The sequence below is a fragment of the Thermomyces lanuginosus genome (assembly GCF_041956635.1).
Source record: "Thermomyces lanuginosus strain ATCC 200065 unplaced genomic scaffold VTN49scaffold_22, whole genome shotgun sequence".
Classification (NCBI taxonomy): Eukaryota; Fungi; Ascomycota; class Eurotiomycetes; order Eurotiales; family Trichocomaceae; genus Thermomyces; species Thermomyces lanuginosus.
The window spans coordinates 513003-527099 of record NW_027192356.1 but is presented as its reverse complement, the minus strand read 5'-3'; the positions used below and the strand labels follow the sequence as shown (position 1 = coordinate 527099).

At 51.8% G+C, this 14097-nt stretch overlaps 7 protein-coding genes across 7 annotated transcripts; 4 read left to right on the top strand and 3 right to left on the bottom strand.

The window, feature by feature from the left end:
* Positions 1 to 167: 167 nt before the first annotated feature.
* On the top strand, positions 168 to 1616 carry VTN49DRAFT_1116 (uncharacterized protein; the record flags this gene model as incomplete). The annotated part of the gene is made up of 1 exon (XM_069408696.1): positions 168 to 1616. The coding sequence occupies one exon, from the start codon at positions 168 to 170 to the stop codon at positions 1614 to 1616; it is 1449 nt and encodes a 482-aa protein (XP_069270156.1).
* Positions 1617 to 1869: 253 nt separating this feature from the next.
* Positions 1870 to 2912, bottom strand: VTN49DRAFT_1115 (uncharacterized protein; the record flags this gene model as incomplete). Its single annotated transcript, XM_069408695.1, has 2 exons — positions 1870 to 2693; positions 2747 to 2912. The coding sequence occupies 2 exons, from the start codon at positions 2910 to 2912 to the stop codon at positions 1870 to 1872; spliced, it is 990 nt and encodes a 329-aa protein (XP_069270155.1).
* Positions 2913 to 3373: 461 nt separating this feature from the next.
* Positions 3374 to 3634, top strand: VTN49DRAFT_1114 (uncharacterized protein; the record flags this gene model as incomplete). Its single annotated transcript, XM_069408694.1, has 1 exon — positions 3374 to 3634. One exon carries the CDS (start codon positions 3374 to 3376, stop codon positions 3632 to 3634), a length of 261 nt encoding a protein of 86 aa, XP_069270154.1.
* An 842-nt stretch (positions 3635 to 4476) lies between these two features.
* Positions 4477 to 4818, bottom strand: VTN49DRAFT_1113 (uncharacterized protein; the record flags this gene model as incomplete). The annotated part of the gene is made up of 1 exon (XM_069408693.1): positions 4477 to 4818. One exon carries the CDS (start codon positions 4816 to 4818, stop codon positions 4477 to 4479), a length of 342 nt encoding a protein of 113 aa, XP_069270153.1.
* Positions 4819 to 5437: 619 nt separating this feature from the next.
* Positions 5438 to 9006, top strand: VTN49DRAFT_1112 (uncharacterized protein; the record flags this gene model as incomplete). Its single annotated transcript, XM_069408692.1, has 3 exons — positions 5438 to 5510; positions 5563 to 6142; positions 6195 to 9006. 3 exons carry the CDS (start codon positions 5438 to 5440, stop codon positions 9004 to 9006), a joined length of 3465 nt encoding a protein of 1154 aa, XP_069270152.1.
* Positions 9007 to 9342: 336 nt separating this feature from the next.
* Positions 9343 to 11260, bottom strand: VTN49DRAFT_1111 (uncharacterized protein; the record flags this gene model as incomplete). Its single annotated transcript, XM_069408691.1, has 3 exons — positions 9343 to 11004; positions 11058 to 11159; positions 11213 to 11260. The coding sequence occupies 3 exons, from the start codon at positions 11258 to 11260 to the stop codon at positions 9343 to 9345; spliced, it is 1812 nt and encodes a 603-aa protein (XP_069270151.1).
* A 1299-nt stretch (positions 11261 to 12559) lies between these two features.
* On the top strand, positions 12560 to 14071 carry VTN49DRAFT_1110 (uncharacterized protein; the record flags this gene model as incomplete). Its single annotated transcript, XM_069408690.1, has 2 exons — positions 12560 to 12709; positions 12767 to 14071. 2 exons carry the CDS (start codon positions 12560 to 12562, stop codon positions 14069 to 14071), a joined length of 1455 nt encoding a protein of 484 aa, XP_069270150.1.
* Positions 14072 to 14097: the final 26 nt, after the last annotated feature.

Here is a 14097-nt window from a genome sequence, read left to right as displayed (position 1 = left end):
GAGCATTTACGTGACGCGTTTATGGCCCGACTTGGCGTTGGCTTTCTGGAATTCAATTGTATTGGATGAACACGTCTTCCTCCCGTCACTACGCGTCCTCATGTTCAACATCGATGACCGACGGTGATAATAACAGCCAGAGCTTCTACGTCTTAGTACCCGGCGCCATGTCTCGCCGGCGAGTCGTGCAGGACTCGGACGACGAAGATGCCTCTGACGTCGCGACCTCCATTGACCCTCTGCAAGAAGATGACGACACGAACATGAACAACAGCACTAACCCTCAGACGAGGACTGGCTCCGTGGATGCACATCCGTCACTTGTCAGTACCACTGGGGACGCAGAGTCAGAGTTACTGCAGGTTGACTTCGATCGCTTCCTACAATCGGATGACAATGAGATCGGACTACATACTATGAACTTTGGGCCGGTTGAAGCAGTAGAGGAGAGGGCCCCGTTCGTTATGCCGTCTACGCACAGCGTGGAATATATGGGATTTAACGGGTCGTCGGGCGATCTGAACCAAGTTACGGACGACTTGGAAGAGCGCCAAGCCAAGCGGCGGAGAATATCACCGGAGAATGGAAAGGAGTGGTGGTCGCTGAGCAGCGAGAAACCTGGTACATCGTACAACTTCTTCGAGTCCTTCCAGCCACAACACACTGGTGCTGCAGATACTGGGCACTCCCAGCTGCGATCCCAGGAGCAGTTCGATACACCGCCGCCAACAGTGCCATTCTCAGAAGCTTCGCCGGAGCTTGCGCCAGGTCCTAGCCCTGTCTCGAAAATCATCTCTATAACCCCTCTATCCGCGGACGCACACAGTCTCTCAAACAGGAATCGTAGCGTGGTAAAGCAGCAAGAGCAAACGGGCGAACGCGGAAAGCGAACAGATAGGGGGGCTCCAGAGGAGACAGCGACAAGGACCGAAAAACAATCTGTCAAGCGCCGAGGACGGCAAGAGAAACAAGCCGATGATGATGCTCCGGAGGCCGCCACCCCACCGGCAATACCTACAGAGGAGGAAGGGAAAGCTCCATCTCCAGCCGGCACCGAGTCGAACAAGCCTGCCAAAAAGAGCAAAGCGAAGCGCAGCAAGACAACATCGGACATACCGGACGCTGAGACCAAGAACGTCGCGAGGGGAACAGAGAAGGATGTAATCTGGATCGACAGCGATGAGGATGCGTCAGCGTCAACAACTCGCCAAAGTGACAGCTCCGCTACAGAACCAAAAACACAGGGCCGGAAAAAGAAGAAGAAGAAGGAGAAGGAATCAACTCCCAAGCCCAGTACGGACGCTGGAGCCGCCCCGAAACCAAACACCACAGTACTCCAGGACATTCCCAACACGCCGCCGAAAAAAACTCCATTGTCGGACACCACGGCTCAAGTCGAGAAGACGCCGGACGGAAGCCTTGAGAATCGGCCACAGGTGGAGCTCTCCCCATCGCCAGACCCTTTGGCTGAACCTGCACCGCCACTCCTAGACTCTGCTCGGAAAGTGCCGTCTCGGAATCCCGGGTCCTTTACAATCACATCGAAGGTTCCCTATCGCGTGGGACTGAGTCGTAAAGTGCGAGTTGCGCCGCTCTTGAAGGTTGTCCGAAAGTAATTCATCGCTTCAGCAATTGGTATCTCCTGTAGAAATATTTGAGTTTTCAAAGAAGATACAGTTTTCGTGGATATCCTGACGTCTGATTAAGCTATCAACCATCGAATACCATGACAATGCAACAATACCAATACACTACGGGCAATGAATCTCAAACTAATAACTACGGAACAAAACATGCAGATTAATCAGACGCTGATACTCAGTCGGTCAACAATCTCTCCTCGGACGCCGTATGAAAGCCAATTTCCACCTATTTCCCCTTATCCCATCGGTACCAATTGTCCCTGGGATCATCCAAACACTCGCCAACAGTCACGGCACGGTACCCTGCATTGCGAGCCTGTTCAAGGATGTGAGCAGTGAGGTTGTAAACAGTCTGCGCATGGACATCATGAGCGATCGCCAGGAGGGGTCGGCCTGGAGGCTCTCGAGCAAAGAATGCGCGGTCGACATTGTCTTTTGACTTCTGGATCTTATCAGGGCTGTCATTGTTGTAGTCATCCGTGTCCAGATTAAAGTATATCACATGGTACCCAAGATCGAGCAAATCTTGCATGCAACCCGACTCGTTGCCGCAGCTCGAGTATGGAGGCCGGATATACGTGGGAATACCTCCCATGATATTTCGAATGGCGGCCTCATTTTTTAGAATTTGCTCTCGGCGCTGTGCAGGTGAAATCTTGTCGAGGTCCTGATGCGACCAAGTGTGGCTGGCGAGTTGATGACTGCTATTGTGCATGCGCTGAATTAGTGCTCCCCACGGCAGATTGAAGTCATCGATCTGGCCTTTGCCGGAGTTCACGCCTGAGATGAAAAAGGTAGCTTTGGCGTTATATTGGTCGAGGATGTCGAGGAGATCGGAGGTGTATTTGTTGGGACCGTCATCGAACGTCAAGGCAATGGTATTTGGTACGGTGCAGGAGAAGATCTTCTGGCCATACGGCACCTTGCCCACATGAGGCCGAGGAATGTCCACAGTGGACGGGCCTTGCGGAGTCTTGTCAGCATCGCAAGTGCCAAAGTCGATCTGACAATCCGGGGATCGACAATGATCAAGCGTGGCACCACAGTAGCCTTCACCGTGGTTAGCATGCAACTTGAGCTCAGTTTCATTACATCCGGCTTACCAGAAATTGAGCAGCAGAAGCCAGGCTCACAAGTACCATATTTCTTCCCGCATCTCTGCTGAGTGGGAAGCGGGGAATCCTTACGAGCCCGAGCGTCTAGGGCCAGACCAAATTGCTCGGCTCGACTGTGGCGGGGGTTGAACTCGAGCTCGTCGGCTGAAGACATAGGTAGGACAGTAATAGCGAGTGGAAACAACAGCAGATTGCGAAAGAAGGACATGTTTGTGATGCCACGATGGAAGCGATGTAGTACGTCGATGAAGCGATAGATGTTCCGTAGCAAAACGAATAAGTATCAAAGCTGCAAGAGACATGAAGATGAAGAGGAGAGGACGAGGAGATGAAGGCGATATATAGCTACTGCCATCCAGGAAAGGCAAGAGCCGGGAACCGGCGTGAAAGAGAAGGGAAGGAGCAGAACGTTTCGATTCCCAAGGAAGGTGCGTTTCCCGATAGACAGATCTTTCCTATCACTGTAGTTAGCCATGCTTCAGGAAAAGCAGCAAGGGGAGACTTATAAGAAAAAAAATAAGGCCGTTCCCCCCTTTCCGAGAGGAACGGCCATTGCCCGCACTGTGCAACTCGGCGCGATCTCCCCATCCCTGATCTCACCGCATCCCAGGGCACATGCCATCCATGGCAACTCCATCTCGAGAGATCTTCCGATGCAATGGTGGATGGCCATCCAATCTCCTGACTCCGCCACTGGAGAGACCGCCAGTTCTCCTTGCCGGCGTTTCAGTCAGCGGAACCGCGGCAGAGAAAGATGCAGACAGCCCAGTCCAGACAGGCCGAAGCCTTGATCCTCACTCGAGAGAGGTCCCTTTCCAGGCGTCATACACTCCACTCTGCTTTGGTGGCGCTGGCTTTCACGATGGCAGCCAATGACTGGAAAATGAGCGGCCAAATGGCAGAGCCTTTGCAGAAAATCAGGTCGAGAACTCCACAAACACACGGTGACCTCCGAGATATATCGAGGAGCCACAGAACCGCATTCCTGGTGATTAAGGATCAGAAGAATAGTCCGATGCCCGTCAGACTGCCAGTGGCAAGGCAATTTGACTAGTACTGCAACCACCAGAGCTGGTTGTCGCACAGTCGCCGTCCACATATCCTAGATATATCGATCATGAATCCTGGCCTGAATCCACCATCTCCCAGGCTTCACAATGAGCCACACGTCGAACCCGATATCGCAATGCCCAGTCCCCGACGTCCAAACGCTGTAGCCTTTGCAAGCAGCGGGAAGAAAAAGGGTACCTCTCTTGTGTGTAATGCAGCATCCTCAGAGGCAAGTTTTTGTTTCCTCTCCGCTGCCTAAAATGCGTTGGAGGGCAGACTAACGAACGGACAAAAACGCCTTCAAAAACCGCTCCTGGAGGATGGCAGGGTGTGAGCCCACGCCACCAGTGTCGGCGCCCATCAATCGATTTGCCGGATTGACCAGCAAAGAGATGGTTAACACGGCGGATCAGAATCTTCCTGACGAAGCACAAGTCTATAGCTGTTGCCGGACTTGCGGTCGGCTCGCAAGCGAACGTCGCGTAGACGCTTCGGTTAAGAGGTCGGGTTGGAGAGCAGGGACCAGAACTCCCAAGAATTCCGGAAGTTGGGGACATGTCTAGAAGGTCGTGATAAAATAGGCGCCTATGGGCATCAACCGGAACGGACAACACGCCAACCCAGCTAGTGCCTACCGCGAGTGGAGGGCTAGCCAGGTAATGCCGGACTCATCGACTGAGAGTAACGAACCTCGCGACAGAACCCTCACCGACCCAGCTTGGGCATGAGCCGAAGAGAATCCTGATTCCGGCGAGTGGATCCGCTACAACTGACGACTCACCGGCCGTTCGTGGACTTGCCTTCTCGTGCGAAGGCAGTGTTGTGTTCAATGACACCCACCGTCGCGCCATGTCGCCTTCCCAAGGCCAGTCCATCGAGAGATGCCCGACATGTTCCACCCACTCTCTCCCGATGGTCTCTCTCAACTCGCCAGCAGAGCCAACATCCATTATTGATCCGTGCACGCCCAGCAGGAGAAGACGGAACGCGTGTCCCTCTGGGACTTGCATTGTCAATCTCCCCTTACTGCCCGTTCCGGGCTCTGGACAATCGAATACCTTTTCACATCCACAAACGCGAGGCTCGAAGATGCTAATAGGATACCCGATCATGACCGTGAAACTCAAACCGACAAAGAACCTAGGGTTAAGCTCCAATCCGCATCTAACCGAGTAGTCGCGGCACAAGGCCAAGACAACCAGAAATGGTCAGATGGAATTGAAGAACTATAGGGAGGATGAACTGCATAAATGCCAGGGTCTGGCAAGAGAGCGGTGGACGAGGAGAACTTGTAAACAAAGCGGGTGACCGGATTTCGACCGTGCCCAGCGAAGCAATGGGGCCAATGGTGAATTGCATATCAGCAAGGGTCAGTCGTTGATCAACTCGAGGATATGTGAGAGGACGATGGATGTTCGACTTCCAGACTGCAACGATGGTTGAGAGGTTGAGGAAGTGAGCGTGCATGGATGGCCGCGCTCCGAAGTGAAAGGCTGTTCCAAGGGCGCGACGCGCTCCATGTGGGCCTTGATTAGTCAGTGCTGTTAAGTACTGCCTCAGGCATAAAACCTTCTTAGACAAACGTCATTGGTAGTTTTCTCGTGCTCGTCAAATCAACCCAGCTAAAATATGGTGTATTCAGCACGGCTTAGGGCAGCATTTGAGGCCGCAAATGCCTTTCTGCGTCCTGTTCTCAAGAGAGGCATGCCATTTCGGTTCCAGACGTCAAGGGCTTTGAACTGACCTTGGTCAAGATGAGATCCGCAATGCCAAAGCTGGCTCACTCGTCGAGCTTCTTAGTCGGAATTTGCCGAATTCTGTATCTCAAGACGAGCGCGCTGCCCGATATGCGGTCATAGAAAGAACTACACAACTTCTGACGGATATTCATAATGGATACGCTGCACCTGTAGACCCGGAAACTGTTCCTACGTCGACAAGTGATGACCCCGCCCTTGAAGATGCCAAAAGGCAGCGGGCACTTAATGCATTGCTCGATTTGCTTTCACTGGAAGGAATATATCCTTCGCTTTCGTCTGGGGTCGGTATTCCCCTGGAGAAAAGAGTTCTCTCCAGCCTACCAACCGGCGTGATTGCGAAGACCGTGCCCGAGGCTGCATCCGATGCGCCGCGGGACGAAGTACTTCTAAACCGTATCCTGACCTCGTTGCTCGCTATTTGGTATGATCAGCATGAGGGGATTAGGCCTATGATTCGCAATCGTCTTCTGAGTGACGTGATCAGCGCCCTGTCTGATCTCGCTTACAACTCGCGGAGCTTGTCCGAAGCAGAAAGAGTAAAATATCGCACAACGTTGGATAAAATTATTCAAGAGTAAGCTTCCTCGTTTTCTGACTACCGGATCAGTGGATGCTGACTGTTTCAGAACACCTACGTCAGTCATCTTGCCTACGCTCTCTGCATTCCTGCGACATGATGCTGCATCTTGGTTCAAGGGAATTGTCTCAAGTCGCATTTCACATATCCCACTGCGGGAGGACGGGGTCGTGCAGACAGTACTTTTTGTTGCCTCCCAATTCGCTCCGTCTCTCGGACAGGAGGCGCAGGCTCCACCATCCAATGGGCCTCCAATTACAGTTCAGGCGATCATGCAAATGTCAAAGTTACTGTCTTCAGTACCCCAAGGAATAGACCCTACGGCATATTTCCATAATATCGCACCGAAGTTACTTGCTTTGCTGGACTCTCAGGACCAAGATCTAAAACGTGCCGCAGCTTATATCGTTGGTAGCGGGATCTTGGGGAAGCGCGCATACGGTGCCCCGGGCACTGTAGGGCATTCAATCTTCATCGAGCCCTTACTCAAGGCTGTCACAGGGTCCATCGACGACGAGTCTCGTCGATGGCTGAGATCATTCGATCCTGCTGCCCAATCCACTTCATCAGATATGGAATCAGGGTTACAGCCGCATACACTAGTTCCCGAATCAATTCTATCTCTTGCTATCGAAAGGCTTTGTACGCTGAGCTTGCAGCATCCCAATCCAGGTCTCGTGAAACGGCTGGTGCAGCCAATTTTACTGCCTTTGTGGGGTCTTGCATGTTACGCCCAAGAAAATGACAAGAAACACTGGCATGAGAAAACTTCATCACTTCTGCAGACGTACTTTGGTCTGTCTGTTGGGTTCCCACCGCTCCAAAAACTGGCAGATAATTTGCTATATACCGGTGGAACAAGATGGACCTATGGTTCGGTCCCTGGAGGTGGCATCGTGTTGGTTGAAAGAGGCGAAGAGAGCCTCGATATTGTCCAGCTGGTTCAGTCACTGGACTCTCGTGCCGACAGCTTTGCAAGGTTTCTGGGCAGCGACCCGCAAAGCGAAGAGCGAACGGGCGATATTTTCCTCTATGTCAGCAAGAAATGGCTCCTGGATCCAGTGCCGGAACGGTCGGCCGAGATCAAGATCTCTGGCCAGGAGAGGGACTACCACAGCTCGGTGGTAGAGAAAGTCGTCAGCGCAAAACTGGCCGAAAAGCTCCTAAGTGAATTCAAAGATACTCTATCTCGACGTCCTCTTCGAGTCCTTGAATTGGTTCACCAGCTTATTGACAGCGAACTTCGTGTCGTTGAGGAGAAGGAAAGAAAGAAACGGATTCAGCGAAACGGCAAGCCGACCCTCGAGTCGCTGGCCAGCATCGTGTCACAGGACCAGGGGAGTATAGAAGATGGCGCAGGGCAGGCAGAGTCTACGGAATCGTTATCGGCAACATTTAGCCTCCTTTCCACTATTCTCGCGTCCCCTGATTTGTCCATTTCTCAAGATCTTCTACGTGTATTTCAGGAAATCAAGGCAAAGTTGGATCAATTGATCCCACATCTTCCGACGTCGCTCGCTAAGCAAGGAACTACATCTTCCATGCTCCTTGAAATTCATTTGAATTCACCGAATGACCAAGAGAAGGCCAAAAAAACAGCGCCAACACATGACTCCGATTTTGAAACCCATCGCCAGGCTCTGAAAAACATCAACTCTGATCTTCCGCCAGTCCAAGCGGAGGGCCTTACTCTGCTCTCTAAGTTAATCACGAAATCTTCTCCAGTTCTAGATATTGCTTCTACACTGTCTCTTCTCCTATCCATCATTACGGACCAAGGTGCAGAGGGCGGCAAAAAGGACGAGTTCATTTACCTCAATGCTATCAAACTGATCGGCGCGCTCGCATCTAAACATCCGCGAACGGTAGTAAGAACCCTGGTCGAACGCTACGCCGACAAGCAAGAAGAACGCACTCTTGATCAGAGACTTCTTGTCGGCGAATCCCTGCTTCGTACAGTTCAAGACCTTGGTGAGGCACTAGTTGGAGAAGCAGCGCAAATCATTGGAGAAGGAATGATCGAAATTGCAGGACGACGAGGACGCAAGCCTGAGGCCCAGAAAGCACGCCGCCGTCGTCTTGAGCAAGAACGAAAGCAAAAAGAAAGAGAGGAGAAAGCAAACCAAATGCCACCCGGATGGAAGATCACCACCAACTTGCCTAGTTCGTCCGATAAAGATGCACTCCCCTACGACTCCGACGAAGAAACCCCCGAACAGGCAGCACAGGCCTCCAGCATCCTTGAGGCATGGGCAGCGGGAGCCCCCCGCGATGAAGAGCCTGACGACATTCGCGTGCGGGCCTCAGCACTCTCGATCCTCGCCACAGCTATCCAGACAAACCTTCCTGCTTTGGGGCCCGCAATCGCCTCGTCGGCCGTCGACCTCGCGCTGTCCATCTTGACGCAGGAGCCCGACCCCGGGAGTGCCATCCTGCGTCGAGCCAGCGTCGTGCTCTTACTCGACCTCATCAAAGCCATGGACAATGAGGTCACCAATCGTCGTAGGCGTCTCGGCTTTGGCTTCTCCTTCTTCGATCCCGGCAACGACCCCTCAGCTGCTGCTTCTGCCAAGGGGCCCGCGACAATCGGGAACATCCCGACGATGCTACGCACACTGAGTTTCGTCGAAAGCCGTGAGTCCGATACCCTCGTTCGGGGTCATATCCGTGTGCTGGTAGAAAGTCTCGAGGCGTGGATGGAGAAGAGTCTGCTTCGGGGGATTGGGGCTGTGGAAGGCGATGAAGCAGCTGAGGAGCCGCGACTGCATCTCGGGGATCGTCTTGCTGGGTTGGCTGTTGATCCGTTGGCGGCGACGAGGAATGCGGCGTCACGGCCGAGGATCGAGGAGATTGAAGATTAATGCTTCGCGATCGCTATATCTTTGGCATTATGCTTGCGCCATTTTCTGGGATCTGTATGGCTGATTGCATGGCTGCTGCTGTACAGGATCATGGATTCAAAGCTGCATGCTAGAAAAATGAAACCTTGCATGGGTATTGCATTAATCAATCGTGACATATATTGGGTATTCACAAAAATCCGCTATCAATAACGTATTTCCAGCCAGGCAGTCATACACAAATTAACATTACTCAAGTGGATAATACGGCAAACACCTCGAAAGACAAAGAGACTTCCTCCCATCATAATACTTTCATAGATTGATATCCCCTCATTCACGACACTCGTGTCAAATTTAATGACCGCCATAATCCCTTGGAGGCCTAGCTGCGGCACGAGCTTCCAGTTCTGCGTCAGGCATGTAGAATTTGTTCTCAATACCGACAAGCTCACAGAATCGAGCCGTCTGAGGATTATTGTATTCGCGGGGAGTGTCCTGTGTATTGATCGGAACGCGCTCGTCGTACACAGGCGCGGTGATTTCGAAGTTATCGGGGATGTCAAGCTTGCCCTTGTCGATGATATTTTCTTGAACCCAGGCCTCTTCCTTGATGATCCGCTCCCGGTAGACTTCCCAATCGAGAGCAGGTGGCACCTTTTGACGTTTATCACCCACTGTGAGGTCGTCGGCAAACACTCTGGTGATGGCCAGCCATTCCTTGTCGTACTGAAAGCGGAAGGGGCGGCTGGCGTTAACTCCTTGCTGATCTGAGACGGGCTCCAGTTCCATCAACTCGAGGAAATGCCGGCCAGGAAGACATTTGTCGAGGGCAAGGAACGATGTGGCTTTGTTGGTGATGGCCTCGGGCAAAGGAACGGGCTTAGGCTTTTCTGGGCGCTGACGCTTGAAGCTGGCGGGGAGCTGTGCACGGAGGCTCTCCGGCACTTCATCTTCCGATGAAACAGATGGAGCTCGCTTGCTTGGTAACACAGATACAGCCTCAGCGCCATCATTTGCATCGTGCGGCGTGTGGCGGACAATTTCTTGCCGTGATTCAGCTGACTTGGTGACACCGATGGAAGACGCCTGCGGTGGATTGTTGTCTTCATCACTCAAGTCCAGCTCAATCTCATCTGCATTTTTGACCGTGGAAGATTGTTTGGAAACCAAACTCGGGTCGTCCTGGGCATGCTTCGGTCCGGCCTTCGCAACGTCAGTTACCTTTCTAGATGCCAGACGGGTAGACACGTCGGGATTGTCCGACACGCCCCGAGTCTCCTCCTTCGTGCCGGTCGCATGATCCTCTTGATCTGGCCCAGACTCGAAAGTGATGACTGGCCCATCATACATTGGCTCCGGCGCAACAAGATCGTCCGGCAGACTCGGGGCCGTAGATCTTTTCTTACGAGATTGAGCATCAGAAGAATCATGCGTCATAGATGCAGTGAATCTAATGTGATGATGAGCAGAAAACCAGTAGCGAGGGCGCAATCGGTCAAGGACATCTCTTGCGGCAGGGTTTCCAAGCCGATTGCTGCGGGATTCATTTTCGAACCCATGCTTTCTGCGAAAGAGAAACTTGTAATCGCCGAACCACTCAATGTGCCTGGGCCAGTCATGAGATAAGCCAACGTCAACCTGGGTACGGATCTGTAGCAGCTTGCGAACGTCCAGTTCCCGGACGTGATGAATGCTATGCACATCACCTCCATGGTATGGTAAGCGTTCGTAATGCGGTCTACGGTAATCGTATCCCTTCCAAATCCCTGATAGTCCGGAGATTCGGAGCGGCCCGAAGCGAATAACATTCGCAGCACCCAGGTAGTAGATGTTCGGAGCTGCCCAGCCGCCATAATAGAGTTCGAACATATAATTGCTGGCTTCATGGTTGCCCCCGATGAAGATTGTGGGATAGGGAGCCCTGCGCTTTCCACTGTAGTATTCATGGAAATCTCCCATTTTCCTGTATTTCATGGGAACAGCCATGCAAGCAAGATCATTGGCATTACGGACGGCCTAGAAAATTATTAGGAAACAATAGACACCTCAAGGGCTGGGCCTGAGCTGACCTGAAAGTCACCACATATGATGACCAGATCCACACCATCCCAGCCTCTGGCTGCAGCTGCATCTTTCACAGCATCATAGATTTCGTTCAATTTGCCATGGCCCTGTAAGACAATCATGAGTCGGAGCGAATGCCATTTGGGAACTGAGGTCTTACACAGCCTTCGATGGCCACCCGCACCTTCAAGTCAGTGCGTTCCACCATTTTGACAAAATCAACGTCAAATCTACAGCTTAGAGAGTTGAATCCAAGCGGATGATGAGCAGACCGTTCACAGAATCTCAGTCACTTTAAAGACCTGACTTATTCAAATGAGTCATTGCAACGATTATTAGGTCATCCAATCAGAAACACCTCAAAGCTGAGAGATTTGGTCCAGAGGATCAACATGAACAAGAGAAAAGGAATCAAGCATCTTAATGCACAACGATATTTTGTAGGCTGGGGAGTGACAACAACTCCTGTTGAGCAACGGTGGTGACAAAATGGCGATTTTGCAAATGGGCGGACCAAATCAGGAAGGTTTGCGTAGATGCAAAAAATAGCGGGAGAGCTCCGTCGACCTCGTCGACTTACTAAAACTTCTATTCATCCATCAATCTTTTTTTTTATCTTGCTGACAATGTCTGCCAGCGAAACAACTCTACGATTGAACTTTTTGAAACAGGCCGCTATTCACTTGAGCTCCCAAAGTCCCTCCATCGCAGCTCATCTCGGCGACGCACATAATCGTATCGCGCTGGCTGACCTAAAGCCCCTCAAACCACGGCACCACGAAAGTTTTTGTGCAGCCTGTGGCAGCCCTCGTCGCCCGGAATTCTCGCGAATCTCCAAGGTTCAACGAAACGGCTCTCCGACCAAGGCACCGGGATGCAGACTGGTCATTTACGAGTGTCTCAGGTGCCATAAAAGAGCAGTGAGGCCCATCCAACAGCCAAATAACAAACATGCAAATATATCAAATACCTCTGTGCAAGCTGCCTCCGTAGCAGCTTCTCCTTCCCTCCCTGTGCAGAAGCATTCTACAGGCACCTCGACGACTGGAGCTTCTGACGTGGGACCCAGCCCCTCAGTTCCCAAGTCGACATCAGACAATGCCAACAGTAAAAGGAGGGCGAAGTTACGAAAGCAAAGCGGACTACAGGCGCTTCTGGCTTCTAAACAGCGATCACAAGCGTCGTCCTCTCTGGACCTTCTCGACTTTTTGCAGCAGTAGCTCCAACGTCGGAAATATGATTTGCCGGCGCCGAAATGATTTATCCTATTTTGGATTAGCGCGGGGTTTAGATTTTTTGGAAGATCGGAGCCCCGCGGCGAATCACAGCGAATGTTCGGGCTGCGGCTAGTATTTTTTTTTTTAGCTTGTGAAAGAACGAGAGCATTCTTTGAGACTTTTGAGTCAATAGGTAACGGCCGCAGCCCGTTTCGAATATCCAGTTTTTCTTGTTTTGATCCCGGGTTCTGTACTTGATACGGGAAGAGTTCAAGCGTATCGCGTCGACCATGTCCAAAGACGAAGTCAAGCCTGGCGAAGCTCCAGGTCCAAATCAAAAACAGGATACACAGTTTCAAACAATAGGCCAGGTGGTTGAGAATGACGATGACACGGGTGTTGTGGAAGTCGAGAGTTTGTGCATGAATTGTCATGAAAATGTAAGTTGCTGCATCTGTTTGGCAGCCACCGTTTTGGTCTGACAACGTTTGGCATAGGGCACGACCCGACTGCTTCTTGTACGCGTTCCATATTTCCGCGATGTTATCTTAGAATCCTTCGAGTGTCCCCACTGCTTTCACAAAGACAATTCCGTCAAGTCGGCGTCGCAAATCCAGCCGTTGGGAACGAAGTATACGTTGGTCGTGGAGAATGAGGACGACCTCCAACGCCAGGTTATCAAGAGCGATACGGGAGTTTTCAGGATTGAAACTTTGGATCTTGAGATGCCCAAGGGCGAGAGCCAGCTGTCCAATGTGGAGGGTGTTCTTCTGAGGATATGCACCTCTCTAGAGAGTGACCAGCCCCTCAGGAAGATACAAGCTCCTGAGCTGTATGAGGCTTTGGAGGGAATCATCGATAAGATCAAGAAGATGTTGAATGGAGAGGCATTCCCATTCACTGTCTCGCTCGACGATTTGACCGGAAATTCGTGGATTGCACCGAGTGCCCACGACAAAGGAAACAAGTACCGACGGAAGGATTACCCACGCAGCCGCGAGGAAAACGAAGCGCTGGGAATCGCTGCGGACCCGGTTGCGCAACAGACTGAATCTGGAAATCTCACGATGACTGCCGGAGATCCGGAAGACCTCGACATTGTTGATGGCAAAGTGTACTCCTTGCCCGCGGAGTGCCCGGGGTGTGCCAAACACTGCGTTGTCAACATGCAGAAAGTCAGCATTCCTTATTTCAAGGAGGTCTTTATTTGGAGCACTGTCTGTGATCACTGCGGGTACCGATCGAATGAAGTCAAGACCGGTGGTGCGATTCCAGAGAAAGGCAAGCGAATTACCCTCACTGTGGATGACATGGAAGATTTGAAGCGCGACATCCTCAAATCGGACACATGCGCAATGTACAGCGAGGAGCTGGAAATGTCTGTGCAGCCTGGAACACTGGGTGGTCGATTTACAACTGTGGAAGGTCTGCTGACTGAGGTGCGGGATCAACTTCATGGACAAATCTTCGACGTTGGTGATGACAACGCTGGTGACTCGATGACCAGCACAGAGAAAGAGACATGGACAAAGTTCTTTGAACGTCTGGATGCTGCAATTCAGGGTACTTTCAAGTTCACCATCACTCTGGAGGATCCTCTTGCGAATAGCTTCGTGCAGAACCTCTGCCTCCCGGATCCCGATCCGAAACTACACGAAGAGGACTATACCCGGACCGATGAAGAGGAGGATGAGCTTGGTCTGAAGGATATGAAAGTGGAGGGGTACGAGAATGACGTGGAGACGGAGGATAAGAAAGAGGATGAGAAAGAAGACAAGAAAGAGTCGGTGGAAGAGTCATGATAGACAATGCTGCAGTGCAAATGTTC